At 52.3% G+C, this 12,585-nt stretch overlaps 1 protein-coding gene and 2 long non-coding RNA genes across 4 annotated transcripts in view; 2 read left to right on the forward strand and 1 right to left on the reverse strand.

Moving 5' to 3' along the window:
* Positions 1–12,585, reverse strand: part of LOC116957859 (calpain-5-like) — a 34,557-nt gene that overhangs the window by 18,902 nt on the left and 3,070 nt on the right. The window contains exons 2-7 of one of the 2 annotated variants that reach the window (XM_032980284.2): positions 12,032–12,104; positions 8,510–8,698; positions 6,431–6,562; positions 6,091–6,299; positions 3,110–3,302; positions 1,165–1,358 (exon numbers count right to left, since the gene is read on the reverse strand). In XM_032980284.2, coding sequence (XP_032836175.1) covers positions 1,165–1,358; positions 3,110–3,302; positions 6,091–6,299; positions 6,431–6,562; positions 8,510–8,671 — 890 coding nt within the window. In that variant the 5' untranslated portion in view covers positions 8,672–8,698; positions 12,032–12,104. Of the gene's footprint in view, positions 1–1,164; positions 1,359–3,109; positions 3,303–6,090; positions 6,300–6,430; positions 6,563–8,509; positions 8,699–9,003; positions 9,101–12,031; positions 12,105–12,585 lie in introns of those variants that run through there. The other variant, XM_076054141.1, reaches the window with a different exon arrangement.
* LOC116957860 (uncharacterized) lies at positions 1,352–4,944 on the forward strand. Its single transcript, XR_012930240.1, has 2 exons — positions 1,352–1,481; positions 3,215–4,944. It is a non-coding gene; the product is annotated as an uncharacterized LOC116957860 (long non-coding RNA).
* LOC142906430 (uncharacterized) overlaps positions 9,223–12,585 on the forward strand; it is a 114,288-nt gene continuing 110,925 nt past the window's right edge. Inside the window, exon 1 of the long non-coding RNA XR_012930241.1 lies at positions 9,223–9,477. This is a non-coding gene — a long non-coding RNA (uncharacterized LOC142906430). The remainder of the gene's footprint in view (positions 9,478–12,585) is intronic.

Here is a 12,585-nt window from a genome sequence, read left to right on the forward strand (position 1 = left end):
GCACCTACCTGGGTATTTTCTATCATTGGACACTCCACAACTCCCAATTGGTGACAGCAGAGGTCTCACTCCGAATCAGTCGAGCGGCATTATCTTTTCATCGGTTGCGTAACGCTGTGTGGAAGCTACCTGGTCTGTCGCTCCGCATGAAGCTTCAAGTCTTTTCCCTCCCTTCTCTATGCTTGCGAAACGTGGACCCCCTAATGGAACATCTTCGCCAGTTAGAAACATTTAGGCTGGCCTGCCTATGATCCATTCTGGGTTTAGCCAGGCTGGATTGTGTGAGGAGCTCAAAAATCCTTGAAATATCTGGACAAAGTCCTATCGGTAAGCTCCTCCGGCAGGCAAGGCTGCATTGGCTGGGTCATGAGGCCTGCATACCCAGCCACAGCATGCCTAAACAGCTTTTGTTTGGTTGGATCGAGGGGGCTAAACGGACGTAGCACAGGCTAGAGATGAGATGGAGTGATGTGGTACAGGAGGATGTGGAGCTGAGTAGACTTGCCAATGACTGGTACCAGCGGTGTCAAGATCGGCCTCTGTGGAGGAGGCTCGTGAAGGACGCTACTGGGCAGTTGGAGGCAGTTGCCCTCCAACAACAACGGAGGGCGGAGGATTGACGCTCACAACCACGAGCGGAGCGCCGGGTGGCTAAAGCACAACAAGTTGTCACAGTCGGGGGCACAGGTGGTGCATCAGCCAGTCATCTCAGTCAGTCGACCCGTGGTACCTGGGTCTGCCCCGTGACCTGCCAGCGGGCGTTCGACACTTCACGTGGCCTCAACGTGCACATAGCTTGGTTCAAGCATCGTGGTGACGTCACCACCACTTAGTGGCGAATGGCGGTTGTTGTTGTTGCACGGGTGAGTGAGTAAGCACGGGTGAGTGAGTGTGAGCACGCGTGAGTGAGTGTAGCGGTGAGTGTGTGTACGGGTGAGCAAGTGTGAGCACGGGTGAGTGAGAGCACGCGTGAATGAGTGTAGCGGTGAGTGTGTTTACAGGCGTCTATATAAGTGTCTGGGCAGGTGAGCATCTCTACAGGTAGGTGTCTATCTGGACAAGTGAGTGTCTGGACAGGTGAGTGTCTCTGCAGGTGGGCGTTTGGAGGGGTGAGTGTCTGGACAGGTATCTGGACAGGTGAGTGTTGGCGAGGCGCATGCTCACCCATCGCTCCAGGCCCCGTTCCACTCCTTCTCGCCCCAGGGGTTGCGCATGCGGATCATGTTGAGGCGTTCCGCGCGGAAGAACGCAACCAGGCCCTCGCCTAACCGCACGCGGCGCACGGCGGTCACCGAGTACGCATGACCCTTCACCAGGCCGCAGTCCAGGCGCGCCTCCATCTCCGTCGAGGCCAGAGCCTACGGTAACACCACGGTTACCACGGTAACACCACAGTAACACCAAGGTGACACTGTTAGCCTAGCCCAGAACCAGGCCACAGCCCAGGCGCGCCTCCATCTCCGTCGAGGCCAGAGCCTACGGTAACACCACGGTTATCACGGTAACACCACTTTTACCATGGTAACAGCAAGGTGATACTGTTAACCTGGACCTTCACTAGGCCGCAGCCCATGGGTGCCTCCATCTCTGTGGAGGCCAGAGCCTACAGTAACACCATTGTTACCACGGTAACACCAAAACATGATAAACATTAATACAGTACTGTTAACACAGGAACATACCATACACAGAGACGTTGGTTATGATTGCGGTTATGATTTTGGTTGCAATTAGGATTAGGTTATGATTGCGATTGTGGTAATGATTGCGGTTTTCATTATTTTTTATTTATTTTCATTATGACAGTGGTTATGGTTGAGATTGTGGGTATGGTTATGACTGTGGTTGAGGTTATGATCGCGGTTGTTACGATCAGCGTTGTTACGATTGCGGTTGTTACGATTAGCGTTGTTATGATCAGCGTCGTTAAGATTGCTGTTGTTCCGATCAGCGTTGTTACGATTGCGGTTGTTACGATCAGCGTTGTTACGATCAGCATTGTTACGATCAATGTTGTTATGATCAGCGTTGTTAAGATTGCGGTTGTTATGATCAGCGTTGTTACGACTGCGGTTGTTACGATCAGCGTTGTTATGATCAGCGTTGTTACGATTGCGGTTGTTACGATCAGCGTTGTTATGATCAGCGTTGTTACGATTGCGGTTGTTACGATCAGCGTTGTTACGATCAGCGTTGTTACGATTGCCGTTGTTACGAGCGCCGTTGTTACGACCGCCGTTGTGACCGCCATTACGACCGTCGTTGTTACAATTGCGATCATTGCGATCGCCGTTATGATCGGCATTGTTGCGAAACGCGGTTGTTACACTCGCCGTTGTTATGATCACGGTTGATCGCGGTTACGACCGCGGTTGTTACAACCGCCGTTGTCACGACCACCGTTGTCACGATCGTGGTTATTATAATTGCCGTTATGATCTGCATTGTTACGACCGCGGTTGTTGTGATTGTGGTTGTTATAATTGCCGTTATGATTGGCATTGTTACGACCGCGGTTGTTATGATTGTGGTTGTTATGATTGTGGTTGTTATAATTGCCATTAGGATCGGCATTGTTACGACCACGGTTGTTATGATTTTGGTTGTTATAATTGCCGTTATGATCTGCATTGTTACGACCGCGGTTGTTGTGATTGTGGTTGTTATAATTGCCGTTATGATCGGCATTGTTACGACCGCGGTTGTTATGATTGTGGTTGTTATGATTGTGGTTGTTATAATTGCCATTAGGATCGGCATTGTTACGACCGCGGTTGTTATGATTTTGGTTGTTATAATTGCCGTTATGATCTGCTTTGTTACGACCGCGGTTGTTGTGATTGTGGTTGTTATAATTGCCGTTATGATCGGCATTGTTACGACCGCGGTTGTTATGATTGTGGTTGTTATGATTGTGGTTGTTATAATTGCCATTAGGATCGGCATTGTTACGACTGCGGTTGTTATGATTTTGGTTGTTATAATTGCCGTTATGATCTTTATTGTTACAACCGCGGTTGTTGTGATTGTGGTTGTTGCAATCGCCGTTGTGGTGGTTACGGTGGTTGCGGTGGTGGCGGTGGCGGCGGTGGTGGGGGTTGGCGCTCACGCGTATGGAACAGCTGAGCAGCCCGCCGCGCCCGTAGGCCTTGAGCATGCTGGTGAAGAGCGCAGCTCTCTCCGCGTCCTTCTCCGAGAACTTCTCCTCGGCCAGGTCGATGGACTCGGAGACGCCGCCCGTGAAGTCCACGAGGGCGTCGCTCGTGTTGCCGCCATCCAGCGCCTCGTAGCAGCCGCACAGCCTGGGGGACGTGGGACACGCGGTGGGATGATGGACGATAAAACTAATATAATACAGTAAAACGTTGGATTTCGAGCATGATTCGTTCCGGAAACGTGTTTGTAATCCAAAGCGCTCGTATATCAAAGCGCTCGTATATCAGTTGTGATCACGTGACACTCGGCAGACAAAGCGTACACGTACTACTCGTATTGCAAGACCTCGCTTGTTTATCAAATCAATATTTATTTATTTATTTTGCTCGTCTTGCCAAGTTACTCGCAATCCAAGGTTTTACAAAGAATTCGTATTTGACCAGGTAAGGCCCGCTGAGCTGTGTAGCTCTTTTTCAGAAGCGACCTGGCCATCAAAAATGACAGGCTGTGTGGAAATTTACAGCAAAATAATCTAAACACATCACGTTGATTTTAAGTGTGGGGGAACAAATTGGAGGACCTGGAGAAAAATCCACACGACCACAGGGAGAACACACAAATTCAGGAGCAAACCCACGACCTCCTGTATACCACGCGAGGTAGTTAACATCTCGCCATCGCGGCAAGCTGAGCTCCGTAGCTCCTTTTCATAAACGACCTGACCATCATAAATGATAGCCCAATGATAGCAGCAGCCAAATCCTCTAATACATAGAGATGCACAGAGATCCATACAGATACAGAGCCCCGTAGAGATACATAGAGACCCACAGAGATGCATCAAGACCCAGAGAGAAACATTGAGACCCATAGAGATGCAGAGACCCATAAACTAAACTAAAACTAAACAATTTTATTTCGCAGGTAAAGCCCACCCAGCTACTTAGCTTTTTGTTTCAGAAGCAACCTGGCTCTCACAAATGATAGCCCAACGGAGTGGCTCATCGTCATGTGGAAATTTATCGCAGCCAATACTCTACACCACTTGTTGATTCTAAACGTGAAGGGGAAAACCAGAGGACCCGGAAAAAAACTCGTGCGATCACAGGGAGGGAGAGATAGACAAGGACTTCAGGATCGGGATTGAATCCACGACCTTCTGCGTACCAGGTGAAGGAGTTGACATCTCACCACCGCGACACAGGAGAGACATGGAGACAAGGGGACATAGAGATATGAAGACACGGGGACATGGAAATATGAAGACATGGGGGCATGGAGATACAAGGCCACACAGGGCCAGGGATTTGGTGGTGGGGACACGGACCAAGACGCGATCCCTAGGGTATATAGGCATGAAGAAGAGTGAGGCAGAGTTGCTAGAGGTTACAGATATGGGGACTGCAACAAGAGGGCTCTATGGCACATTCAAACATAGCCAACATTGTGGCGTGTAGTATCTACAAGGCACGATTGTTGCAACTCACTACTCTATGGGATGTCTGGCATTGGCTTCCGGTTGCCGAATGAATACATTATAAGGTCGCACTTATTATATAAAAAGTGCTTGCCATAAATTAACTGCAATACCTTGCTGATCTCATCAAGGAGCATATATCATCACACAAACTTCGGCCATTCTCCCAGCGGCTTTTGGCTAGCCATCGTGATAAAGATGGTCACTGCATCGCGCGCTTTCATGTATGCTTCTGCGGCCGTCTGGAATGCTCTTCCTTCTGATATTAGGAAACCACTAGGAGCTTTTAAATAATCTAGATTGAAAACTTACTTCTTTAGAACTGCTTTTTGTATCTAGTTTGTTGTCCTTCCCCCGCACCTATGATAAGCACGATTGGCTAGGTACGGCGCAAAAAAAGTTCAACATACATACACCACTATACCACCAACACCACACCACCACCACTACATCCACTACTACCACCATCACCAGCACTATACCACCAGACGACCACCCCTACATCCACTCTTCCCGCACCTCCGATTGGCACGGTTGACTACGTACGGTGCGAAAGAAGTTCAACACGCAAGCATACATACAATGAGGGCACGGAAATAGCCGAGGCACGGATACGCATGGACGCCATGTGTGGCAGTCAGAGAGCCCAGTGCACGCAGAGTCGGCTTGCTGACCCTCTTCTGTGTCCGCATGCCATCAGCAGTCTATCCTGCAGGGAGCTCTTCAGTGGACCCCCACACTCTGGCCTCTCACGATCGACATCCTCCTTAGAACTGAAAACTCCTGCTTACATCCCATCTCGATCCCCCCTCCCCAGCCAATCCGATGCTCGCTGGTTTGAATGGACCAATGGTCGATGGATCGTCAGCGGCCGTTCCGCCTGACCAATCGGTCGCCATCCCGGGATGGCGATCGCGCAATGGGCGATCGGGTTATTACGTAGTCAATAACGATCATCTTTAAGTCCGTTTCATCGCTCCAAATATCACCCCCCCCCACCCCGCCCCATCAACTCATCAATCGCTTCTCCATACTACCATCTACCCCCCCGCCGCCCCCCCACTCCTCGTCCCACATCGTAGTTTCTACCATGGGGAGTAGGTCGCTCTCACACCGGACACGCAAACACTCGTGTCTAGCAGCTCGCCCACCCACCCATTCATGTACTCACTCACCCACTTATGTACTCACCCACCCACTCACCCACCCACTGACCGACCCACCCACTCACTCACACTGGGAGTGGGAAGCTCATAGGTCAACATACAGGGCAAGTTGGGCACCTTGGGGGACCTCACCAGTACTACAGACTGGGCCACATCACCATGAGCCATGGTCTATTCACTGCATCACCGTGAGCACCACAGTGGATAAAACACTTTCAGTTGTGGTGGTATCAGCACGAGAAGACTAATCCCCTCCGCGAGCCCTCCTGGGCCACCCACCCCCCCACTCACTTGGCGTAGGCCTTCTCGAGGAGCGCTGACCAGAACTCGTTGGCGGTGTTGGAGTGGCAGAAGAGCAGCCGGCCGCGGTGCGTGGGCAGCGAGTCATCCACCACCACGTCCACCCACTCGCCGAACCGCCAGAAGCGGAAGTGGAAGATCCCCGCGTACTTCTCGGGGTGCGCCGGGTCCCACTCCTGGCTCTTGTGGCCGGGGATCACCTGGGGGGGGGGGGCACGGGAGAGGGGTGGGGGGCGCAGTTAGGGGATCTGTTAGGGTTATCAGTCATGGGTTAGGGGTAGGGTTCTTTGGGGTGAGGGGAGTTGCAGCTGCTGCTGCTGCTGCTGCTCACCTTGGTCCAGAGCTCCTGGTGCAGGGTGAGGCAGGAGGAGGCCGCCACGAACCAGCAGTTCCCCAGGGAGCCCTGCTGCAGGTCGTGGGCGCTGATGCCATCGACGAAGAGACGCGGGTCATCGCACAGCTCCTGTACGCACATCGTCGTCAGCATCATCAACATCAGCATCATCAGCATCATCATCATCATCATCGGCAGCAGCATCAACACCAGCAGGAGGATCATCAGCAGTATCATCATCGTCAGCATTACCACCAACAATATTACCATCATTATGACAAGACAAGGGCCCTAACGCAGCTGCTGTGCACATCAACAACCGCCATTCACCACTAAGTGGCGGTGACATCACCACGACGCTTGTGCCAGGCTATGTGCACGTTGAAGTCGTGTCAAGTGTCGAATGCCCGCTGGCAGGAGGTCACGGGGCAGACCCAGGTGCCATGGGTCGACTGACTGAGATGACCGAGACGACTGGCTGATGCACCACCTGTGCCCCCTACTGTGCCAACCTGCAGTGCTTTAGCCACCCGGCACTCCGCTCGTTGTTGTGAGCGTCGCTCCTCCGCCCTCCGTTGTTGTTGGAGGCCAACTGCCTCCAACTGCTCAGTAGCGTCCTTCACGAGCCTCCTCCACAGATGCCGATCTTGACACCGCTTGTACCGGTCATCGGCAAGTCTACTCAGCTCCACATTGTCTTGTACCACATCACTCCATCTCTTCTCTAGCTCGTGCCACGCCCGTTTAGCCCCCTCTATCTGGTCTAACAAAAGCTGTTTAGGCATGCGGTGGCTGGGCATGCGACTATGGTACATAACCCAGCCAAAGCAGCCTTGCCTGCTGGAGGAGCTCACCAAAGGAACTTTGTCCAGATCGTAAAAAAAAGTCCCATCATCAGCATCAATGTCAGCACCACCACAACCAACACCACAATAATCGCTATCTGTACCATCACCACCACCAACCAAAGACAAAGATTCCCCATATAGAATTAAACAGACTGTTGGGGCAAGTGCTGTTAACGAGTAGTGCCTATGAACGCTGGCACGGCCCACGAGGGAGTGGATTGCCAGCACCACGCCCGACCGCCTGTCTCCCCAGGGGCGATATTTACACACCACACCAGGTACTGATTTGAGGCTGAGTCCACTTAGAGGAGGCCCAGGACCTGGTCAGGTAATCGTCACTGGTGTTGGTGGTGGCCGCGAGTGGGAATCAAACTCGGGTGGCCAGGTTCGTATTGCAGTACAGTGCTCACCGCTGCACCACCGCTCCCAAACACCATCACCACCACCACCACCGCCAACTCTACAAGCGTGGACTCTAAAAGCTTTTCCCACGAGGCAATGACGCCTCTCGCGTCAATCGCTGAGTGTGCGTGGAAGCTACTGCAGACGGACGTGCGCGTGCAGATCAATTCAACAGTAAAAGCTTTTATGTCATATTAATGAACCGGAATAAGTGTCTAGTAGTGCATGTGCGTCTATTAGTGCGTGTGTTTAGTAGCGTGTGTGTCTCGTAGTGTGTGTGTGTGTCTGGTATGACCGGTAGTGCAGCAGAGCGCTGCGCTACCAACCCGGCGACCCGGAGTTCGATTCCCACTCACAGCCAACACCAGTGGACGATTATATGAACCAGTCATGGGCCTCCCCTAGGTCCACACAGCTTCGAATGAGTACCTGGTGCGGTGTGTAAACGTCGCCACCGGGGATGACAAAGGCAGCCAGGGGGCGTCGACCCGGACCACCCCCTCGCGCACGCCGTGGCGGCGTTCGTAAGCGTTGCCGCTCGCTAACGGCACTTGCCCCAACAGCCTGTGAGAGGCTTACGGGGGAATCTTTGTCTCGTGTGCGCGCGCGCATGTGTGCGCGTGTGCGCGTGTGTGTGCGTGTGTGTGTGCGTGTGTGCGCGTGTGTGCGCGTGTGTGTGCGTGTGTGTGCGCGCGCGTGTGTGCGCGTGTGTGCGCGTGTGTGCGTGTGTGCGCGCGTGTGCGCGTGTGCGTGTGTGTGCGCGTGTGTGCGTGTGTACGCGTGTGTGCGCATGTGTGCGTGCGTGTGTGCCCGTGTGTACACAAACCCCGGGCCGCTTCCACACAATCTCCCCGGGGGGGCTCTTCTGATAGAAGAGCGAGGCGTTGACGTGCGGGAAGAGCGGGTCCGTGAAGAGCTCCCGGCGCCCAAGGCACGCCTTGCGCAGTGCCGAGTAGCTCTGGTCGCGGTACGGTCGCGCTGCAGGCATCGCAGCGGGGGGTACACCACGGCGGTCCTGGAGGGCTCACGAACACGTCAACTTAAGTTCGCTCATTCCCTCGCTCAATCACCCACCCACCCACCCGGTTATTCAACCACTCGGTCATTAACCCAGTCACCCAAACATTCAGTCATTCAGCCACTCACCAACTCAGTTATTCAGCCAGTCACTTACCCGCCCACTGAGTCATTCATCCACTCATTCAATCACCTACTCAATGACTCACCCACTCAGTCATTCACCTCCAGATCAGCACGGTTGGCTGCGCACGGCACGAAAGAAGTTCAGCATACATACATTCAGCAACTGGAATCACTCACCGACGCGGTCATTCAGCCACGCGTACGAACGAGACTCGACACCCTGTGCCTCTTGAGGTTTAACCCTTGGTCGTACAAAACTCAACCTGAAGGCAACCCAGAGGCTGCAGCTGTGCGACCCATGGGGGTGGTGGGTGGGGGGGTGATCCCTATCGGTGTGGTCATGCGATTTTCCAACCACGGCCGGGGAATTAAAGCCAATCGCGTGGCTGCAAGAGGGCGACTGAGCGGAGATTAATCCCGAGGCGAAGCGTTCGGGCGGGAGAGATCTCACCCCTGACCGCTTGGCGCACGCCGCGTTACAATCGCGCCTCTTGCACGCCCAGCAACTGCCTCTGCTGACGAGTCCCCGAATGTCGAAACCGCGTCCAGTGTTTTGTGGCGGCCTCAGGTTGACGGTATTGGACGAGTCTTATTTGCGAAGGGGGGTGCCACGGTGTCCAAATGTTAACTACCTCGCCTGGTGTGCAGGAGGTCGTGGATTCAATCCCGATGCTGGAGTCCACGTCTCTATCTCTCTCCCTGTGATCGCATGCGTTTTTCTCCGGGGCCTCCTGTTTTTCCCTCCACGTTTAATATCAGCATGTGGTTTAGAATGTTTGGCTGCTATAAATCTCCCCGTGATAAGGCACTTCGTTGAGCTATCATTCGTGATGGCCAGATCTTCTTCTGAAAAGGAGCTTCATAGCTCAGTGGGGGCCTTACGTGGCAAAACATTTGTTTTGTTTAATATTCTGCTGCCACTATGGGGGCGATGATTGCAACTGTGCAGAGTAGCCTAGGGGCACCCGCAGCGGCAGCTGTCCCTGTGCACGAGTCTGCCGGTCGGGGAATCGATGATTGCTGCTGCTGTGCGTGTGTGGTCTAGCTTAGGGGCACCCCCAGTGGAAGCTGTCCCTGTGCACGAGTCTGCCGGTCGGGGAATCGATGATTGCTGCTGCTGTGCGTGTGTGGTCTAGCTTAGGGGCACCCCCAGTGGAAGCTGTCCCTGTTCGTTAGTCTGCCAGTAGGGGGGCGGTGATTGCTGCTGCTGTGCGTGTGTGGTCTAGCTTAGGGGCACCCCCAGTGGAAGCTGTCCCTGTTCGTTAGTCTGCCAGTAGGGGGGCGATGATTTCTGTGTAATTCCAATTGAGAGTTGAACCAATGCTGCTCCAAAAACGCACTCCCAGAATGCTGTGTGGCTGATGGGATGAGTCAAAAATCCTTGTTATTTTCGTCTGGAGAATCTCACAGGCGAGAGAAGCAATTCGTCAACTTATTTGTTTATATTTGTAATTTAATGATTTTGTTAACCCTGTCATAGCATCGTGAAATTTCCATCATCAGCTGCGGGCCACCAATAGAATGGAGATGACACTGCGTTGTATGTCTGAATGTGTGTATGTGTACCGTGCCAGCCTCAATAGGTGCTCGCGAACAGCACTTGCCCTAACAATCCGTTGGACGCGAAACTGGGGGAGCTTTGTCTTTATATGTGTTTCTGTGTGTGTCGCGCTTAGCACACTGCGCTACGAACCTAAGGGGCCGTCCATAAATGACGCCACGCGATTTTTGACACCCCCCCCCCTCGTCACACGGCGTCACAAAAAGTCAGACCCCCCCCCTGAAATATGACGTCACAAAGCTCTGCCCCCCCCCCCCCCCAAAAAAATATATAAAACATGCTTCAAATCGCTTTAAACATTTTAGTGCGTATTTAATGTGCCGCTGCACTCTGATGTTGTAGGAGAAAACATTTATTAAAAAGTCTATTTTATTAAGTAGGACATGTCTTTATTTAAAGTTGCGCTATTTGATGTGACGTCACATTTCTCAAACCCCCCCTCTCGTCACATCGTTTCTGTCTGACCCCCCCCCCGGCCCCTAGCGGCCTGAGTTTCATTCCCGCTCAGGGCCAACACCAGTGACGAATTTATCTGAACCCGTCCTGGGCCACCACTAGGTCGACTCAGCCTTAAATGAGCACCTGGTGTAGCGGCGTGTAGTAAACATCGCCACTGGGGAGACAAAGGCGGCCGGGCGTGGTGCTGACCACCCACCCCCTCGTGTGCCGCGCCGGCCTTCATAGGTGCTGCTGCTACTCGCTAACAGCACTTGCCCCTACAGTGGACATGATCTACACGGGGATTTTTACATGACTCATAATTGTATAGTCACTCGGTTGGTTAGATATGGGTGCGTGTACAATGTTTGTGTATGTGTGTACAAGACAGTACGTATGTGTACAATGCAGTATGTTTGTGTGCATGTACAATATTTGTGTGTACAATACAGTATGTTTTTTTGTGTACAGTCTGTGTATATACAATGTGTATGTGTGTACAATATGATTGCGTGTGTACAATACGTGTGTGTACATTAAAGTATATTTGGGTGTGTGTGTATATAATGTTTGTGTGTATGTACAATGTGTGTGTACAGTCTGTGTATATACAATCTGTGTACAATATGATTGTGTGTGTACAATACGTGTGTGTACATTAAAGTATGTTTGGGTGTGTGTGTATAATGTTTGTGTGTATGTACAATGTGTGTATGTACAATACAGTATGTTTGGGTGTGTTTGTGTACAATCTATACGCCCACCTCGTACAGGATTTTGGAGTTACATTTTATGAAGGCATCGCCATTGAACCCTACGGGAGCCTTGATCTGGCTCTGTGAGCCTCACTGATTAACACAGAACCCTAAAAGAGGGAGCCTTGACCTGGCTCTGCGAGCCTCAGTGATAAACACTGAACCCTATGGGAGCCTTGATCTGGCTCTGTGAGCCTCAGTGATAAACACTGAACCCTATGGGAGCCTAAATCTGGGCTCTGTCAGCCTCAGTGATTTACACTGAACCCTATGGGAGCCTTAATCTGGGCTATGTGAGCATCATTGATGAACACTGAACCCGGTAGCTGTGAGCCTCAGTGATTAACACTGAAAACTCTGGGAGCCGCAGTCCTGGCTGTGAGTCTCGGTGATTAACACTGAACCCTACGTGAAGGAGTCTTAGTCTGGCTCCGTGAGACTCTCCACTCACCTGTTATTGCTGCGGATGAGCGTCTCTGGCAGATGCTGCTCGTAGGAATTCCTCGTGTGGCCTCCAACAGATGCTGTGGTCCAAGTCAGGTGTTGGATTAGTTTAACGCGGAGACAGAGATCATCAAATGAATACACACGGACAGTAACATCAACTTTGAAACTCACACCTGCATGGATAAATAGCGACTCCCTGAGGCTCACAGAGCCAGACCAAGGCTCCCTCCCATTGGGTTCAGTGTTAATCACTGAGGCTCACAGAGCCAGACCAAGGCTCCCTCCCATAGGGTTCAGTGTTAATCACTGAGGCTCACAGAGCCAGACCAAGGTTCCCTCCCATAGGGTTCAGTGTTAGTCACTGAGGCTCACAGAGCCAGACCAAGGCTCTCTCCCATAGGGTTAGTGTTAATCACTGAGGTTCACAGAGCCAGACCAAGGTTCCCTCCCATAGGGTTCAGTGTTAGTCACTGAGGCTCACAGAGCCAGACCAAGGCTCCCTCCCATAGGGTTCAGTGTTAATTACTGAGGCTCACAGAGCCAGACCAAGGCTCCCTC

Source organism: Petromyzon marinus, chromosome 64 (genome assembly GCF_048934315.1).
Source record: "Petromyzon marinus isolate PM22_M1 ecotype Great Lakes invasive population chromosome 64, UKy_Petmar_22M1.pri1.0, whole genome shotgun sequence".
In the NCBI taxonomy this organism is placed as follows: domain Eukaryota; kingdom Metazoa; phylum Chordata; class Hyperoartia; order Petromyzontiformes; family Petromyzontidae; genus Petromyzon; species Petromyzon marinus.